Below are 20,862 nucleotides of genomic sequence, written 5' to 3'. Positions count from 1 at the left end.
TAATGAATGAGTGATTGTACTGAAGACCTTTCCGGCGCCGAGCGAGCAGCAGCCTATAATTGGCCGTTAATTTGTGTGGTGGAGGACCATGAAATCAGGTTCATCCAGCAACCCGCAGGGGAATTGACTTCAATTACGAAAGAGAAAGTACAGGCCCCCTCTTGGGGAGGAATTGCGGATATTTATTTCTATGTAGGCCAGTAATTACCAGAGGGAAAAGATGAGGTAATTGGTGTAAAAATTATGGAAGTTGCCAAGTAAACATGGGTTGTGTTTGAGAGCTGGCATGGGATTGTGCTTCTATTTGAGATGGGAGCTGGAGGGTGGAGGCCAGTGGGGCTTCGCTAACCCCACGGCTGTGTGGTGCACCTGGAGTGGGCTCCAAGAGCCCAGTCAGGTGGGTCACCTACAGTCCAGCTATGGCTGCCTCTTGTGGGAAGGACTAAGTGCCCACTTTAGCTGAAGGCATTACTCAAGTGAAGAGTAAAGGGTTGGGATCAACTCAACCTGTATTCGATACAAGTTGACATGCAATTCTCCCAGTTACATTGTAAAACGATTTGGATATATATATCCAGTCCATTATTATGAAGTTGTACTTTGGCCATCATATAATAAACATGGCTTCTATCAATTTGAAAGGTCATATTAGATTCCTGAATAGGAGTGAATTGGAATGATATACTCTTAACTCTGGTAACACACCAGTATATCTAATGGCATGGGTGTTGCTGGTAATGCCAGTGCTGTTATGGGTGAGTGATTGAGTAAGTGATCAAGTGAGTGAGTGAGTTGATGATGTAGAACGTTTTGTTTCTCTTTTGAGAAGAGAATGTTGATGACAAAAGAAAAGCCCGGCTTGGCACCTCACTTTCTTTCTCATTCTTCTCTCCTTGATCTTCTTCTCGCTCTCGACTGCCACACAGAGCCGGTGAGATATCTCATCAACAGAGCCTTTTCTCATCAACTGCGTTTCGATCTTTTCATCCCAATTCCCCAAAAATACAGATTCCGATTTTGACACACTAAACCATTCACACCAAGTCCGAAGAATTTGAATAACATCAACGCTGCTGAGGTCATTCTCAAAGGCAATTCCTTGTTCAAAGTGGCTAGAGAGACACATTTAATGAGAAGAAAATCATATAGTAGGCTACTGGAAAAATAATATGCTACTGAAAAAATGAGGATAAGCAAATCCCGTTTCTCCTTTCCCAAAAATGTATTACTGCAATTACCTTGCCTTAGCTTCAAATCACTTCTGTAGGATATTAAAAAACGAGTCTATAGGATAATGCTAAATCAATGTAGCCTATCACGTAAATTGACGAGGAAAGTTTTAAGGGGGAGATATAGAGACAACTGTGATTTAGGGTATATGAAGATGTAATTGACAACCATTAGAAAATAGAAACACATGCACACAACTTATCCATAGCCTAACGATCACCCGTTGATACATTTTTGTGAAGCAACGGGTGGATATGTTAACACTACATTTTACATTTGAGTGCTTTATCTAAATCTGTGCAACCACTTATTGAAAAAGGTCAACTCTGGCAGATGGTCACCTAGATTCACTTTAGCAGGCATATAATACATAGCCTAATGTATAGGCTACACGAATTATGCATTCATATATTAACTAACTTAACTTGCACATCTCTATCTTCACTCCTTGTGCAATTCACACATCTCCAATGGCAACTCCACTGGCAACTCCACTGGCAACTCCACTGGCAACTCCACTGGCAACTCCACTGGCAACTCCCCTGGCAACTCCCCTGGCAACTCTTCCCCCTCTCTCTAGCTCTTGAACGAGTAGCCTCTATATTTAGATATTGACCAACGATACAGTTTAAAATGTATTTATATTTACTGATAGGCGTAGGCCTATTCAAGGAGAGAAGCATTGATCGATCCCCTTGCTTGCTGAATGGCTAGAAAATCGGCTAAATCGTTGGCATTGAACTGGCGGGGAAGATTGAATGGCGAGAGTGATGTATAGCAATTTGGCTAAATTGCTACCATGCTCCACTGAAGCATTGCAAATGTAAAAAACTGGCAGAGTGAAATTAATGAATTAATTCTTTCATTCACACAATGAGCCCACAGACTTGTCAGTGCGTCGCCTGACTGGCACTGTCCCAGATAACAATTTCTATTGGTCAACAGCTTATTTTCACATGTGAAAGACACAAAAATAGAACCTGTTCCGAATAAATAAGTGACGGATAGCGGCAGTACAGTATTTCACAATTGGTGTGAACCGTGTCATAAACAAGACACACTCTTATAAAAAATTTTTTTTAATCTTTCAAACGAAAATAACGGACTTGGTGAGAAAGGGCCTTAAGAAGTTTCATTGTTGCGAGGAACAATGGCAGTCAGAAAGAAAACTGCCTCCCTCACTCCCTCCTTCCGCCTCCACAGCAGATGGACTGAGGTGAAAGCCAAACCTAGTTCTTTAACAAATGTCTCTACTTTGGTACAGTGTATGAAATGGTAGTACTAAATACAGACCCTTTTCCCCTGTCAGTTCTATAGTCTAATAACTGTCGTATGGTGGTGCATGGGGATGAGAAGTGGCGAACTGAAATTGGAGCTGAAAGTGGAGATATGAATTATGTCAAAGGAGGTGGATGGGACTTGTCTTATTACCTTGCGTGATTTCTTAGTTTCCAGACAGCACAAGAGAAAAGAACACGGGAGGGGAAAAACGTTATCAGAAGAGAGAGATCAACGGACGTTGGTGTGTGGAGAAACAGGCAACACACACGCTCAAATACACACCCCGGACCAACATAAAACCGCAAAACACAACACAAACTGTGAAGCCTGAAGTTCATGGACAAGACAGAAAGGCTGCCACTGAAAATAAATGAGAAAGAAAAATTGTGCTTAAGGAAGTTGCAGCTGTGGCTCAAACATAATTTGGATCCACCATATAGCCAGCCAATGCAGACAGTGTTATTTCGGTTTGTGTGAGAAAGCATGCATGGATTTGACGTGAAATTTTGTCTTTTTAAAATCTCCTTCTGGATTTTACTGAAATATTCTGTTTTTAGATGTCCTGAATCACAGAAATTCCCATCCCAGGTATAATATAATAACTTTATATGAGGTATCTATATCAAAGATGCTAGGCTCTCTGAGTGCAGTGGGACTTCCTGGCTCCCATCTTCACTGTAAATGCAGGAGTAGGAGAAAATTAGCTGCCAACTATATCCTGCATGGGGCCTCCCCATGCATTGAGCTCCTCCATCACTAGCCTCCACTCATCCCTATCTTTCTCATCCTCTCCCTGTTCTCGTCTTTTAATATGATTTTCTGCCTCCTTTGCAGTAGGGAAACACAATTACTTTACGGAGGACGGGAAGACAAAAAGAAAAGAGAGAAAAAGTGACAGCACGCATTCTGGAGGCGGTGGCTTTGGAGTTGACTTGCATGCGGGTGTACATGTTCCTAATCACAAATTACACTGTTTAATATAATTGGATGACTTGCAGACATACTGTATCTGGCTATTAGATTGCTCTCACTTAGGCCCATGAACCTGGTTTATTGCTTGATTATCATTATTTATTTTTCCCATCTCTCCATCTATATATCGATCTCCCTAGAATTTAAGAGCATGGGTTAAAATAATGTAATAATGATAATAACTGTACTTGTGCATGTGACAATAAAACTTGCATGTACATATTAACGGGCTGCATTATTGGGGACCTTTGCATCACTAGGAGCTAAAAGGAATAAGTAAAGTCATACTAATGGGTGTATACCACTCAGGCCATAGAGGTTGTTTTTCGGGACTGCAGCAAATAAGAACAAGATCATACTTCTGTGTAGGCATTTCAGCAGATGCAAAGATGGCAGATAAAAAGGATTCTAAAAAGGAGGGAAAGAAGACATTTCCAAATCAGAGATCGCTTGTCTCCAGCGTACTATTTCTTACCTTGACGAGCTATCAGAATACAGTGGAACGTGTTTTCAAACACAACCCTGGTAGCGTGTATGCCCTTATGGACGACCTCAACTAGGGAAGCGTTTTGCAGAGTCTGCTCTGGTGTGTTATCATCAGTGCACTCTGGGAGTAAAGAGTGCACTGAGTTGAACAGCTCCATTGATAAGGGCATATATGCATGGCCAAGGATGTGGTGCTACAGTGACACGCATGTACACAAACACACAGTAGCGCAGGCTAAGCAGAAGCAAGGCTGGATATTGCCTTGCATGCTAGCAGCTATGCAGAGTATATTCATATCCAGTTTGCCTTGCATGCTAATAGCTAGGCTAATCATAAATCATGATAATCATGATTAGCCTAGCATGCTAGCTCGCTCTCTCTGTCTCACCGGTGACTCTCCCCTGACTGGGTCCTTTCCGTTTATGTTGATCTCTCCCTTGCGACTGGCCCTCTCCAGATTCACTGTGTTCCACACATCAATCTTGATCTTATCTTTACTCCTGCATGAGAGGAGCAGACACAAACGAGCCAAGAGGTCAGGGACGTATCAAAGCAACACACACAAGTACAATCCAAAATCAAGAGACAACAATAACCCAGTTAACAAGGACTCCTAGGCCGTCATTGAAAATAAGAATTAGTTCTTAACTGACTTGTCTAGTTAAATAAAGGTAAAATGAAAATAAATAGGTGTCTAGACAAGAGTTGCTATGGAGTTCTAGATAAGAGTCATTATGGTGTTCTAGACAAGAGTTGCTATGGGCTAAAAGATTAGTCGCTATGTGGTTTAACCTGTTATGGCAAGGGGGCAGTATTTTCACGGCTGGATAAAAAACGTACCCGATTTAAACTGATTATTACTCCTGCCCAGAAACTAGAATATGCATTTAATTATTAGCTTTGGATAGAAAACACTCCAAAGATTCTAAAACTGTTTGAATGGTGTCTGTGAGTATAACAGAACTAATTTGGCAGGCCAAAACCTGAGAAGATTCTGTACAGGAAGTACCCTGTCTGACCATTTCTTGGCCTTCTTTGTCATCTCTATCCATTACAAAGGATCTCTGCTGTTACGTGACACTTCCTACGGCTCCAATGGGCTCTCAGAGCCCGGGAAAAAGCTGAATGACGTAATTCAAAGCCCTGGCTGAAACACATTATCGCGTTTGTCAAGTGGCCGATCAGGGGACAGTGGGCTTAGGCGCGTGCACTGGCCGCCCCCGTCTTTCTGTTTTTCCCTCTATTTACCGAAACGCAGATTCCCGGTCGGAATATTATCGCTTTTTTACAAGAAAAATGGCATAAAAATTGATTTTAAACAGCGGTTGACATGCTTCGAAGTACGATAATGAAATATTTAGAAATCTTTTGTCACGAAATGCGCCATGCGCACGACCCTTATTTACCATTCAGATAGTGTCTGGAACGCACGAACAAAACGCCGCTATTTGGATATAACGATGGATTATTTTGGACCAAACCAACATTTGTTATTGAAGTAGAAGTCCTGGGAGTGCATTCTGACGAAGAACATCAAAGGTAATCAAACTTTTCTAATAGTAAATCTGATTTTGGTGAGTGCTAAACTTGGTCGGTGTCTAAATAGCTAGCCCTGTGATCCCAGGCTATCTACTGAGAATATTGTAAAATGTGCTTTCACCGAAAAGCTATTTTAAAATCGGACATATCGAGTGCATAGAGGAGTTCTGTATCTATAATTCTTAAAATAATTGTTATGTTTTTTGTGAACGTTTATCGTGAGTAATTTAGTAAATTCACCGGAGGTTTGCTAGTTCTGAACGTCACATGCTAATGTAAAAAAGCTGGTTTTTGATATAAATATGAACTTGATTGAACAAAACATGCATGCATTGTATAACATAATGTCCTAGGGTTGTCATCTGATGACGATCATCAAAGGTTAGTGCTGCATTTAGCTGTGGTTTTGTTTTTTGTGACATTATATGCTAGCTTGAAAAATGGGTAGTCTGATTATTTCTGGCTGGGTACTCTGCTGACATAATCTAATGTTTTGCTTTCGCTGTAAAGCCTTTTTGAAATCGGACAATGTGGTTAGATTAACGAGAGTCTTGTCTTTAAAATGCTGTAAAATAGTAATATGTTTGAAAAATGGAAGTTTTCGGATTTTAGAGGAATTTGTACATTCGCGCCACGCCCATCATTGGATATTGGAGCAGGTGTTCCGCTAGCGGAACGTCTAGATGTAAGAGGTTAAGACCTGCGTCACTATGGGGTTCTAGACATGAGTCGCTATGTGGTTCTAGATTAGTTGCTATGGGGTTCTAGACTAGAGCCACTATTTGTTTCTAGACTAGAATCACTATGGGGTTCTAGACTTAAGTCAACATAGGGATCTAGATTAGTCGCTATGCTGTTTCAGACTAGAGTCACTATGGGGTTTCAGACTAGAGTCACCATGGGGTTTCAGACTAGAGTCACCATGGGGTTTCAGACTAGAGTCACCATGGGGTTTCAGACTAGAGTCACCATGGGGTTTCAGACTAGCGTCACTACGGCGTTCTAGTGTGGTGCCCACCTGATGACGGCTGGGCCCTTGCCCAGGTTGTAGCGGAACTCCAGGATGCCGTCGTTGAGGGAAAGGGAGATGAAGTCCCCTTTGCCGTCAGTCTTCTGGCCATTGTAGAAAATCATGCCGTTGGATTCGTTGGCCATGAGCACCACCGTCATGCTGACCTTTAAGCTGCAGACAAAACACAAACATGAGTAAACAACCAGGCACAGACAAAAACACATACAACAATAGTAAACAAGCGCCAGACTAAACATAACAAACAACAGACAGAAGACCAGCAACAATGGTAAACAAACACCATCGCGGAATGGAGGCCAGACCTGGTATTAAAACTAAATGACATACCCAAATCTAACTGCCTGTAGCTCAGGCCCTGAAGCAAGGATATGCATATTCTTGGTACCATTTGAAAGGAAAGACTTTGAAGTTTGTGGAAATGTGAATTGAATGTAGGAGAATAAAACACAATATATCTGGTAGAAGAAAATACAAAGAAAAAAAAAACATTTTTTTTTCTACCACCATCTTTGAAATGCAACAGAAACGTCCCAGTTCCAGCCATCACTCTGGTTGTAATTCCGATGGTGTCCACAAGTTGGCAGCAGTGTATGTGCAAAGTTTCAGACAGATAACTTGAAGTATGAGTGAATGACATGACATTTAGTGTTAAGTCACCCACGTACATTTGGGCAAATCGTGAAGGAGACATTTGCATTCATATTAAATTTTTCTGCAAGAATATCGTCACATCTGTATACTTGGACTTTGATTTAGCTTTTCCAGTATTAGTAGCCATATTATGTTCAACATTTGCAAAACAACCAGTTTTCATAACATCATAACTCTGAATATTCTTATAATTTTTGCCCAAAATGAAAAGGCATGCTGTCGTACAAGGTCAGTAGCTACATTTTACAACAGATACAGGGTTTCCGGATACTCCCGTAAATCCCAGCTCATTGGCCATCTAGCTAGCTTTGTTTGACCCCGATTGGTGCTAATTTGACAAAGTTAGAGTCGTTCAAGTGAAGACCGCCCGCGTCCTCGGCATGCCATGAAAGTGTCGCTCTCTGACCAAATATGGTGTCCTATAGGATATACTACACTTCTAATGATATTGTGAAGTCTGGTTACGTTCTAGGATCTCTGAGGAATAAATACGAAAGTGATTTAACTGGTTGAAATAACGTTAAAAGGTAAGATTTTCACAGATTCCTTTCTTTGCAAATTGAACGAGTGGAAATACAAAATCGATTGTGCATGCTATATGGACCTATTTAGGATATGAAAAAGGATTTTATCTAACAAAACGACACTTCATGTTATCTCTGGGACCCTTTGGATGATAAATCAAAGATTTCAGAATGTAAGTACACAGTTCACCTTCAGAGGTGAATTTATCAAACCTATCGCGGTGAAAAAAGTATTTTGTTGTTAGGAGCTCTCCTCAAACAATAGCATGGAATTTTTTTCGCAGTAATAGCTACTGTAAATTGGACAGTGCAGTTATATTAACAAGAAGTTAAGCTTTCAGCCAATATCACACACTTATATGTACCGACATTTGTTGTTTCTCTAAAATCTGCAATCGTGACACAAGGCGCTGCATGATTTACAACTGTCCCGTTGACGGGACGCCTACCATGCCTGTCTGTCTACTGTTATGTCTATCTGGTCTTTACATAATGTAACAATGTTGTATGTGACGATAGCTGTACTTGTGTGTTCTTTTGTGTAACCTACACAAGACTGAAAATAATTCCCACCATAGAGGACAACATAAACATTTAATAAATTATATTTCTATTGAATACTCTTTCTAAGCAGGAGGACAATTATCTGTTCTGTTCCATTTAATTATATTCAATTCATCACAAGACCTGTCCTGCTGGAGGCACAGCTTTAAGTATCTATCTGCCATTACATCAAGTCACAGCTCCTGTGTACCTACTCCTGGAGATCAATATGCCTTTACGATACAGGACCAGAATACACTCAAATATCAGTGACGGTGTCTTTGTGGACACATATGGTGTTGTGCATGTAATGCGTGGAGTGTATGTGTGTGAGTATATGTCTGTGTCTGTATGTCTGTGTGTGGTGAAATGTGCATTTGACTTACTGGAGATCGTGACCGTAGGTGTGCAATCCCTTCAGCTCCAGGTAAGAGTCTCCACTAAAGAACGGCATGTAGACCCCTTTCTTGTCCGACACTGAAGATGAAACACAAATGGAATGCATTACAACAGGCATTATGTCATCCTTATGATAGCACTATGCACGCTTATGACAGTAAGAAGGCTTATGCAGTCTGTCAGGGGCACATTGGCTGAAGTCAGTGCTACCCACCCAGGCGGTCCATTTTGGATAACAATGGTGGCCTCGTCTTCACCCACCCAGACACACACACAAAAACACACAGACAGTTTAGGGCTGCGAGGCTCTTTTCTTTGGTAATTAGTCGGGATTAGCTAACTGAGTCAGGGAGGGGAGGCAGATGGAGATGAGAAAGCTAATTAACCATTGTGCAGGAAACGGCTAATGACGGAGAGGACAATAGGAGCACTGTTGCAGACACAACAAGGAAGTGTGCCGTCAAAGCTGCCGTCATAATAAGGAAAGGAAAGAGCAACCTCGGAACTCAGCCAGTGGACCAGGACAAGATTTCGGTTTCTTTAGCTGAATGCACACACACACACACACTACTTGTCACAAGCAAATTTGAGCAGAGAATTGCACTTATGGTTTAAAGGACTGGCAATGTTTCTTCCATAAGGTACAGTGAGTGACAAGGTAAAGGGAGATGGACAGTTGGAATCTAAAATCTCACACGAGTTCCAGCGAAGCAACTCTATGTAGCTGTATTGGGGACAGCAGCCAAGTACTAAGGAAAAACACTCTTGTACTTAGTATTAGTAAGCATAACTATGTCTACCAAGGGCTTCCTGTTCCCAGTACAGCCCTTAAAGCATACACAAGCTGAATGAGGTCTTCTTACCTGATCTGAGAGATCCTGCCTTAACTGCTCCCAGTACAGACTTTAACGCATACGCCACTGAATTATGTATTTATATCTCAGAGATCCTGTCTTTAACTGTTCCCAGTACAGCCCTTAAAGCATATTCGGCTGCATGATGGTTCTGTTACGTGATCCAGATCCTGTGTCGGCCAGACACTCAGGCTGAGTGACTTCTTCATTAATCACCATGGGAGGACTGATGTCATTAGTCATCTCATTGATTTAATTTAAGCCCTCAGAGTGTGAGATGCTCTTTCCCTCACAATGATTTTCAGTTCACCCCAATTGATTTTAATCACCTGCTAACTGGGACTTACTGTGAGGCGAGAGGCGGTTCTCCTCAGGTGTTAGTCGACCCAGTCAGGTTAGGAAAGCGCGTGTGTGTGAGTGTATGAACGAGACTGTGCACGTTTGTCTTTGCCTGTGTGCCTACGTACTAATCAATGGACTTTTAACTTTTGAACACCAACCTTCATTGTTATACATTGAGTCAAATATTCTCAAGCCTTTATATTCTGAAAACATCCATGAGAATTTCAATGAGAGGTGGTGGAGGAAAAAAGAGAATGAAAACCAGTTGCAAACACATCACAAAAGTGCTAATGATATACTTCAAACGCAGCTCCGGTAGGAGAGATGGAGAATGGCTATGGTAAGGATCTGTAACAAATGAAGCCGATGCGCTAACAGTCTGATAGGCCAATCGCAGTGCTCCGCTGTGCGCCGGAGACCCTGGAGGCGCGGCCTGTCTCTCTGCATTTGATCTCTCTCCCGAATCAAGATGGAAAAACAGAGCAGCACGACACGGAGAAGAAAAGAGGGAAGGAGGAAAGAGGGAACATTTAAAATGTGGGAGATCTTCCACACTGAATCCTGACTGGATCATTGAGGTAGGATGATAAGCTTGGTGTTTTATTTTTTAAATCAAATGTTTGTAGTTTAAGTAGTGATGATACGACATATAAATACTGGAGTCAAACACAGACTGATGTACATAGTGTACTGACATGCTTTATAAACTCAGAAAAAAGAAACACCCCCTTTTCAGGACCATGTCCTTCAAAGATAATTCGTAAACATCCAAATAACTTCACAGATGTTCATTGTAAAGGGTTTAAACACTGTTTCCCATGCTTGTTCAATGAACCATAAACAATTCATGAACATGCACCTGTGGAATGGTCGTTAACACACGAACAGCATACAGACGGTAGGCAATTAAGGTCACAGTTATGAAAACTTAGGACACTGAAGAGGGCTTTCTACTGACTCTGAAAAACACCAAAAGAAAGATGCCCAGGGTCCCTGCTCATCAGCGTGAACGTGCCTTAGGCATGCTGCAAGGAGGCATGAGGACTGCAGATGTGGCCTGGGCAATAAATTGCAATGTTCGTACTGTGAGACGCCTAAGACAGCGCTACACGGAGACAGGACGGACAGCTGATCGTCCTCGCAGTGGCAGACCATGTGTAACAACACCTGCACAGGATCGGTACAGCCGAACATCGTACCTGCGGGACAGGTACAGGATGGCAACAACTGCCCGAGTTACACCAGGAACGCACAATCCCTCCATCAGTGCTCAGACTGTCCACATTAAGCTGAGAGAGGCTGGACTGAGGGCTTGTAGGCCTGTTGTAAGGCAGGTCCTCACCAGACATCACCGGCAACAACGTCGCCTATGGGCACAAACCCACCGTCGCTGGACCAGACAGGACTGGCAAAAAGTGCTCTTCACTGAAGAGTCGTGATTTTGTCTCACCAGGGGTGATGGTCGGATTCGCGTTTATTGTCGAAGGAATGAGCGTTACACCGAGGCCTGTACACTGGAGCGGGATCGATTTGGAGGTGGAGGGTCAGTCATGGTCTGGGGCGGTGTGTCACAGCATCATCGGACTGTGCTTGTTGTCATTGCAGGCAATCTTAACTCAGTGCGTTACAGGGAAATCATCCTCCTCCCTCATGTGGTACCCTTCCTGCAGGCTCATCCTGACATGACCCTCCAGCATGTCAATGACACCAGACATACTGCTCGTTCTGTGAGTGATTTCCTGCAAGACATGAACAGTGTCAGTGTTCTGCCATGGCCAGCGAAGAGCCCGGATCCGTTTTTGTCACCAAAGCCCCATATACTACCCACCACTGCAACCTGTATGCTCTCGTTGGCTTCATATTCATCGCCAAACCCACTGGCTCCAGGTCATCTATAAGTCTTTGCTAGGTAAAGCCCCGCCTTATCTCAGCTCACTAGTCACCATAGCAGCACACACCCGTAGCACGCGCTCCAGCAGGTATATTTCACTGTTCACCCCCAAAGCCAATTTCTCCTTTGGCCGCCTTTCCTTCCAGTTCTCTGCTGCCAATGACTGGAACGAATTGCAAAAATCACTGAAGCTGGAGACTCTCCCTTACTAACTTTAAGCATCAGCTGTCAGAGCAGCTCACAGATCATTGCAACTGTACATAGCCCATCTGTAAATAGCCCATCCAACTACCTCATCCCCATATTGTTATTTATTATTTTTGCTCCTTTGCACCCCAGTATCTCTACTTGCACATTCATCTTCTGCACATCGATCACTCCAGTGTTTAATTGCTAAATTGTAATTACTTCGCCACTACGGCCTATTTATTGACTTACCTCCCTAATCTTACCTCATTTGCACACACTGTATATAGATTTTTTTCTATTGTGTTATTGACTGTACATTTGTTTATTCCATGTGTAACTCTGTGTTGTTGTTGTTTGTGTCGCACTGCTTTGCTTTATCTTGGCCAGGTCGCAGTTGTGAATGAGAACTTGTTTTCAACTGGCCTACCTGGTTAAATAAAAGGTGAAAAAAAAAATCTCAATCCCATTGAGCATGTCTGGGACCTGTTGGATCGGAGGGTGAGGGCTAGGGCCATTCCCCCAGAAATGTCCCGGAACTTGCAGGTGCCTTGGTGGAAGAGTGGGGTAACATCTCACAGCAAGAACTGGCAAATCTGGTGGAGTCCATGAGGAGATGCACTGCAGTACTTAATGCAGCTGGTGGCCACACCAGATACTGACTGTTACTTTTGATTTTGACCCCCCCTTTGTTCAGGGAAACATTATTCAATTTCTGTTAGTCACATGTCTGTGGAACTTGTTCAGTTTGTCTCAGTTGTTGAATCTTGTCATGTTCATACAAATATTTACACATGTTAAGTTTGCTGAAAATAAATGCAGTTGACAGTGAGAGGACGTTTCTTTTTTTGCTGAGTTTATATCTCAGATACATGCGCTCACTCTCTCTCAAACACAGACACAGACACAAAAGGTTAAGCAGTGGGGATTTAACTTTCAACTTTAAAAAGAAGTGCCAGTACCTTGCGCGCAATGGCGTCCCTCGCGGCCCATGGGACACTCACACTTATACCCTCCCTCTGGTTGCACCTGACACTGGGACGATGGGTGGCATCTGTTAGGCTCGCATGGATTGTGGGTGTCGGCGCACGTCGGACCTATATTTCACCATCACAAAAAAAAAAAAAAACAACCCCAAGTTAGAACTCAAACCACAGAATCTTTAAACCATCTTCTCTTATAAAACCAGGTTTGTATTCATTAGGCACTAAAAAGGGAAATAAATGACAAAAAGGGAGGGACTACCTGAACTTGTCCAACAAGACAAGAATGGGGCAGAAGACAAATTACTGCTGTTTTCTGTAACATATGGACAATTAAGTTCATTTTCTATTGCAAATCGTTTTGCTCCGGTATGCCCTAATTAATACAACCTAGGCCTTTCAGACCATTTTCCCTTCATTCCATGATTTCCTCAGTAATAGAGGTCCTTTTCTAATAGGATTTAGAAAGATTAAGGAAAGACCCAGGCACCTTGTCTTGCAGTTTTGCAGTCATGCGTATGGAGACGGTTCCTGGCTGTGGGAGAGGTGGCTGAAATGGCTCCCGGATGGCTAAATTGGGTTTGCCCTACGCTAGCCAGGACGCATCCCAATTCAGCTGTCATTATTTAAGTAGCCAGAGCTGCCTGAGGCGAGGAGAATGCTGTAATTAACCCCTCCCGCTGAGTTCTATTACACTCTTTCTCATCAATTTCTCCTGTTACTCACTCTCTCTCGCACGCACGCACACACACTCTCTTTCTCTCGTCTCTTTCCCTCCCTCTTACTCCATCTCCCTCTCTCTCTTGTCTCTGACCAACTCTCTCTTTATCTCTCTCAGAACTATCTTCTTGACCCTAACCAGTCAGGCTTCAAGGTGGCTCATTCAACTGAGAACACTCTCCTCTGTGTCACAGGCGCTCTCCGCTCTGCTAAAGCTGACTCTCTCTCCTCTGTTTTCATCCTCCTAGATCTATCTGCTGTCTTCAACACTGTGAACCATCAGATCCTCCTCGTCACCTTCTCAGGGTTGGGTGTCTCAGGATCTGCAAACTCTTGGATTGCATCCTACCTGACAGGTCGACTGTGTCTGCACCACATGCTCTCACTACTGGTGTCCCCCAGGGTTCGGTTCTAGGCCCTCTCCTCTTTTCTCTTTACATCAAGTCACTTGGCTCTGTCATATCTTCACATTGTGTCGTCTATCATTGCTATGCAGATGACACTCAACTACTCTTCTCCTTCCACCCCTCTGACACACAGGTGGCGACACGCATCTCTGCATGCCTGGCAGACATCTCACCTTGGATGTTGGCCCACCACCTCATGCTCAACCTCGATAAAACAGAGCTACTCATCCTCCTGGGGAAGGACTGCCCGCTCCAAGACCTCTCCATCATGGTTGACAACTCCATGGTGTCCCCCTCCCAGAGTGCAAAGAACCTTGGCCTGACCCTGGACAACACACTGTCGTTCTCTGCAAACATCAAAGCAGTGACCTGCTCATGCAGTCACTGCTTTGAAGAGTACAACCTTTCCTCACACAGGTAGTGGTGCAGGTCCTAATCCAGGCACCTGTCATCTCCAGTCTAGACTAATGCAACTCTCTGTTGGCTGGTCTCCCCGCTTGTGCCATCAAACCCCTGCAACTTATCCATAATGCCGCAGCCCGCCTTGTGTTCAACCTTCCTAAGTTCTCCCATGTCACACCACTCCTCTGCACACTCCACTGGCTTCCAGTCCAAGCTCGCATCATCTTCAAGACCCTAGTGCTTGTCTATGGAGCAGCAAGGGGAACTGCCCCTTCATGCATTAGGCTATGCTCAAACCTCTGGTCTCTTGGCCCTCCCACCCCTATGGTAAGGCAGCTCCTGCTCAACACAGTCCAAGCTCTTCTCAGTCCTGGACCCCAACGGTGGAACCAGCTTCTTTCTAAAGTCAGGACAGCGGAGTCCCTGCCCATCTATGGAAAACATCTGAAACCCTACCTCTTTGAAGAGTCTGAAACAACTCTCACTGCGCCCCTGACACTGCACTTGGGCTGTGACCACTGTAAAAGAGGAGAGAGGGGTAAAGGCCAGGCGATGGGGAGCATTTGGTTATAGTCTTCAATGGGTTCCTTTACTGCACTACACCTAATCACAGACAAGTCTTAAACAAGACAGAGGCAACGTGCTGTGAGCTTGTCAAATGGCTAAATCCTGACTGCAGTGTATTCCTCAGACATTGGTTGAAATAGTGTTGGCTTGCTTTCAAATACTTTTGAGCAGTTGATTGAGCCCAAGGAGGAGTGCACTGTGGGGTAGAGGTAATCACGGGTCCAAAAGGTTGGAGCCGTTCCGAAATGGACCTGGGGCTTTCCCACCCAGACCCGATATGCATAAATAAACAATGTAATCTAGAGACCCGTTTCGAACAGACCCAAAGACAATTAGACCCTTTCCGTACAGACCTGGTCGGGTCCAGACCCGGTTCGATCCGATGCGAGTGGGGGAAGCAGCAAAAAAGTATTTTTATAAGCTACTTTATTAACCGGAGTTGATAAAGCGCAAGAGGAGGAGAGGTGCCGCTCTAGTAGGCGGGGGAGGGGCCATACTGTGAGCGAGTGACAAGGTGAGGAGGGAGGGAGAAGTGAGAGACAGCAACCAACCAAGCCGACTCGCGCTAAAGTAGACTAAGTTAGGTTATTTATCATCAAATATAAGTACGTGGTACCCGTCTTGACTGCATCAAACCGGGAGAAGCTAATTAAGATAGCTAATGTTAGCTAGCTAGGCTAACTGAGGATGCAGTGCATGCGCTTTCTCATCCTAGAGTTACAAATAACAACAACTCCAATTCAGAATGTTAAGATGCAGCCTTCCTGTTGGCTCTTGGTCGTTGAAGCCTATCCCTCTCCTTTAATTTTGAATTCCATCTTCCAGTGATTAGATAGCTCCTAACTTTTGCCACACATGGAGAGAGACTCTGACTGTAGCCTATTGCAGCATTGACTGGCCAACCACAAGCTACACATGCCACGGTCCACTCAAGTGAAAAGCAAGAGCAGCAACATAAATAAGATTCTCTCTCTCTCTCTCTCTCTCTCTCTCTCTCTCTCTCTCTCTCTCTCTCTCTCTCTCTCTCTCTCTCTCTCTCTCTCTCTCTCTCTCTCTCTCTCTCTCTCTCTCTCTCTCTCTCTCTCTCTCTCTCTCTCTCTCTCTCTCTCTCTCTCTCTCTCTCTCTCTCTCTCTCTCTCTCTCTCTCTCTCTCTCTCTCTCTCTCTCTCTCTCTCTCTCTCTCTCTCTCTCTCTCTCTCTCTCTCTCTCTCTCTCTCTCTCTCTCTCTCTCTCTCTCTCTCTCTCTCTCTCTCTCTCTCTCTCTCTCTCTCTCTCTCTCTCTCTCTCTCTCTCTCTCTCTCTCTCTCTCTCAATTACATATACCCAAGACCCGTGACAAATTATATCAGATCCGACCCAGACCTGTGACATTATTTAGAATTCTGTATCCGGACTCACTCGGGTCCCGGACCGGGTATTCAGGTACAGGGTGATCCATGAAGACTTCTACTGTGGGGACTATGTAATTTGGTTCTATTATGCCAGGCAAGCTCAATCAAGTGCAGTTTAATTATTCAAAACAAATACTATTTGTGAACTCAAATCTACGGTGCCAAGAACTGAAGTCTGGGTCATGTTCATTAGGGCATGCAACAAAAAACATTTTGAAACGTGTTGCAATGGCGTTTCTCAATGGACAAGTCCAGGTAGTCCCTTGATGTTGCGATCCACTTTCAGCCGTTTGGTGCCAAATGACTACGACCCTGTTGTTAGAAAGAAAAAGTGTTTGGCTGACCGGAGTAGCTGTTGATGCACTTGCAGTGGAACATCTCAGCCTCCTTGACCTGGCAGGAGGCACTGTTCTTACAGGGGTTAGGCTGGCACGGGTTGTTGCCGCACTCGCCTACGCCGGTGCCGTAGAGCACGTTGCCACCTTTCTCCTGCAGGTTGTACACCAGGTTGTTGACGTCCAGCGTGCGAACACAGCCAACAAGACCTGTACCAGTGGAGGTCCTCTCCTTCACACTAAGAGAGAAGGGGATGGAGAGAGCGGGAGGGGGAGAGGGAGAGAGAGAGGGGAGGGAGAGAGAGAGAGAGGAGAGGGAGAGAGAGGGGAGGGAGTGAGAGAGGGGGGAAAGCAAGAGGGACATGGAGTGAGAGAGACAGAGAGCAAGAGAGACAAAGAGTGTGAATGATAATATACCATCAGCCATTCAATAGTTATTCAAATCAACTTAGTGAAAAATAGGAAAAATAAAACACAGGTGCTGGACAGAAAAAACAATAAAATAATATGAAAAAAGCAATACCTGCAGCTCTGCTAATGCTTACTCTGCTAATGCTTACTGTGTATGCGTCTCAATAAACCAATATGGTACCGGAGAGTTCCGTACTGTACTGTTTGTATATAACTCAACAACTCCTTTCTCCAACCATGACTAATATACAACTATACTAATGCCACCTTCATGTTAGGCCTTACTCTGTCATCATGTCCTCGGGCACCCCTCCGATGAAGAGGTGTGTGTCCAGGTTGAGGCCGTCGGTGCCGGGGGGGCTGGCGCCCTCGATGTGGAGCTCATCGTCCACGCTCAGCACGGCGTTGCGCCGGTTCCTCGTCACCACCAGCTGGTACCAGCGACCCTGCTTCACCTGGACTTTACTGACCAGTGTGCCTGTGCCCGAGCCGGTGTTGAACCTAGGGGTGGGAAGCAAACCATCATCTTTATATAATATGTTCAATGGAGTATCTGCATTGAAAGAAGATTTTTAATCCAGGAATAGGCTTAATCTGGATACAGGAAACTGGCCCATACTGCATTTGTTTTTCACCAGCTACACCTGATTAACTGCCCTACATGTACCTAAGGAAAACTTGGTTGAGAATTTATGGTACTATATTTCTCATAATCAATTGCCCTCAACTCTAATGTGATTTTTATAGAGGTACTGTTAGAATGTAGGTCCATAATCATTTCTACACAGTTTCAATTTGATTTGAGTCATTTTAACTTATATTGAGTTATATATACAGTACCAGTCAAACGTTTTAGAACACACTTACTCATTCCTGGGTTTTTCTTTATTTTTTATATTTTCTACATTGTAGAATAATAGTGAAGAAATCAAAACTATAAAATAACACATATGGAATCATGTAGTAACCAAAAAAGTGTTAAACAAAACCAAATATATTTTAGATTTGAGATACTTTAAAGTAGCTACCCTTTGCCTTGATGACAGCTTCGCACACTCTTAGTATTCTCTCAACCAGCTTAACGAGGTAGTCACCTGGAATGCATTTCAATGAACAGGTGTGCCTTGTTAAAAGTTAATTTGTGGAATTTCTTTCCTTCTTAATGTGTTTGAGCCAATCACTTGTGTTGTGACCAAGTAGGGGTGATATACAGAAGATAGCCCTATTTGGTAAAAGACCAAGTCCATATTAGGGCAAGAACAGCTCAAATAAGCAACGGGGAATGACAGTCCATCATTCCTTTAAGACATGAAGGTCAGTCATTCCGGAAAATGTCAAGAACTTTGAAAGTTTCTTCAAGTGCAGTCACAAAAACCATCAAGCGCTATGATGAAACTGGCTCTCATGAGGACCGCCACAGGTAAGGAAGACCCAGAGTTACCTCTGCTGCAGAGGTTAAGTTCATTAGAGTTAACTGCACCTCAGATTGCAGTCCAAATAAATGCTTCAGAGTTCAAGCAACAGACAGATCTCAACATCAACTGTTCAGAGGAGACTGTGTGAATCAGGCCTTCATGGACGAATTGCTGCAAAGAGACCACTACTAAAGGACACCAATAAGAAGAAGAGACTTGCTTGGGCCAAGAAACACAAGCAATAAACATTAGACTGGTGGAAATCTGTACTTTGGTCTGATGAGTCCAAATTTGAGATTTTTGGTTCCAACCGCCGTGTCTTTGTGAGACGCATAGTAGGTGAAGGGATATCTCCGCATGTGTGGTTCCCACCGTGAAGCATGGAGGAGGAGGTGTAATGGTGTTGGGGTGCTTTTCTGGTGACACTGTCTGTGATTTATTTAGAATTCACTTAACGAGCATGGCTTACAGCATTCTGCAGCGACACGCCATCCTATCTGGTTTGGGCTTAGTGGGACTATCATTTGTTTTTCAACAGAACAATGACCCAATACACCTCCTGGCTGTGTAAAGGCTATTTGGAGTAATGGAGTGCTGCATCAGATGACCTGGCCTCCACAATCCCCTGACCTCAAACCAATTGAGATGGCTTGGGATGAGTTGGACCGCAGAGTGAAGGAAAAGCAGCCAAAAAGTGCTCGCATATGTGGGAACTCCTTCAAGACTGTTGGAAAAGCATTACAGGTGAAGCTGGTTGAGAGAATGCCAAGAGTGTGCAAAGCTGTCATCAAGGCAAAGGGTGGCTACTTTGAAGAACCTAAAATCTAAAACATATTTTGATTTGTTTAACTTTGTTTGGTTACTACATGATTCCATATGTTATTTCATAGTTTTTATGTCTTCACTATTATTATACAATGTGTAAAATAGTAGAAAATTAAGAAAATCCCTTGAATGAGTAGGTGGGTCGAAACTGGACTGGCACACCCCTTCAAATTAGTGGATTCAGCTATTTCAGCCACACCCGTTGCTGACATCTGTATAAAATTGAGCACACCGCCATGCAATATCCATAGACAAACATTGGCAGTAGAATGGCCTGAAGAGCTCAGTGACTTTCAATGTGGCAGCAAAGGGGGGACCAACTCCATATTAATGCCCATGATTTTGGAATTAGATGTTCGACAAGCAAGTGTCCACATACTTTTGGTCATGTAGTGTATATGTCATTTTTTTACTCAAACCACCCGCAGGCCGGATTGGAGACCTCCACGGGCCGGATCCGGGCCGTATGTTTGACAGCCTGATCTACAGCTTGCTATCAATGCCCTTTGACACAACTGAACCTCTTCCTGTTTTGTCACTTCCTGTTTTATCACCTCCACCCGTCCACTCACTTGAGCTCCACCTTGCCATTGACCAGGGTGAGAGACAGGAAGTCCTTCTTGCCATCCTGGCCGTTGAAGAGCAGGATGCCAGTCATCTCGGCCACCCTGAACTCCATGGCGATGCGGACCGTGTGATAGGCCCTCATGGTGTCGAAGGCCAGATAGGACTTACCCCCGAATGACGGGATGAAGTATGTGATCACTGGGAAGAAGAGAGGGGTATTTATTTTTGGTAATACCAATTATCCCACCGATGACATTCTTTAAAAAATTATTTGAGCTAATAAAATTCATAAAATAAAAATAAAGGTTTTACATCTTCCTAAGTCTGAGGGTGGTTTAAACCTTCCTGACTTGGAATTGTATCAATCTGCCACCCAAGGCTTTACTTGTGACATATAGTTAAATGCATTAAAGAGAAACAATGGGTACATATTGAAGATGCTCATGTTCATCCCCAGAATATTTTTTACATGTCTATTTTCAAAGGATAAAGCTAAGAACATTAACTTCATAGTAAAGAACACTATAACAATATGGAAGAAAATGAAAAGTATTCTACAAGAACCAATATCACTCCCTAAAAACACACCCTTATGGAACAATCCTTGGAAAGCTTTTCAGAATTCAAAGATAAATTGGTCCACATGGAACATTAAAGGCATAGTAAATGACTTGGTAACAGGAAATAAATGTATTTCCGTAACAGAATTAAAAAGTAATTTTAAACTGACCAATAAAGATAGTTTCAAATACATGCAACTTAAAAGTTATATATCACAACATTTTGAGTTGAAATCTTTTGTACATCCGAGCAACCTTGAGGGAATCTTATTTGAGTCAGAAAAGGATGTTCATTTGATAGATAAGATATACTTAAACTTGAAAAGAGCCTATCCATCTGCCAACCT

The 20,862-nt window shown here is 43.4% G+C and overlaps 1 protein-coding gene across 1 annotated transcript in view; it reads right to left on the bottom strand.

Moving 5' to 3' along the window:
• The window catches only part of LOC106566949 (agrin), a 408,999-nt gene that overhangs the window by 33,258 nt on the left and 354,879 nt on the right, over nt 1-20,862 (bottom strand). Inside the window, exons 24-31 of the mRNA XM_045692759.1 lie at nt 19,961-20,153; nt 17,434-17,649; nt 16,747-16,976; nt 12,895-13,029; nt 8,647-8,737; nt 6,528-6,692; nt 4,359-4,470; nt 2,662-2,673 (exon numbers count right to left, since the gene is read on the bottom strand). Of these exons, the coding sequence (XP_045548715.1) occupies nt 2,662-2,673; nt 4,359-4,470; nt 6,528-6,692; nt 8,647-8,737; nt 12,895-13,029; nt 16,747-16,976; nt 17,434-17,649; nt 19,961-20,153 (1,154 nt within the window). The remainder of the gene's footprint in view (nt 1-2,661; nt 2,674-4,358; nt 4,471-6,527; nt 6,693-8,646; nt 8,738-12,894; nt 13,030-16,746; nt 16,977-17,433; nt 17,650-19,960; nt 20,154-20,862) is intronic.

This window comes from Salmo salar, chromosome ssa13 (genome assembly GCF_905237065.1).
Source record: "Salmo salar chromosome ssa13, Ssal_v3.1, whole genome shotgun sequence".
NCBI lineage: Eukaryota > Metazoa > Chordata > Actinopteri > Salmoniformes > Salmonidae > Salmo > Salmo salar.
Note: the sequence above shows the minus strand (reverse complement) of the source record. Positions and strands in the feature narration are given on the sequence as shown.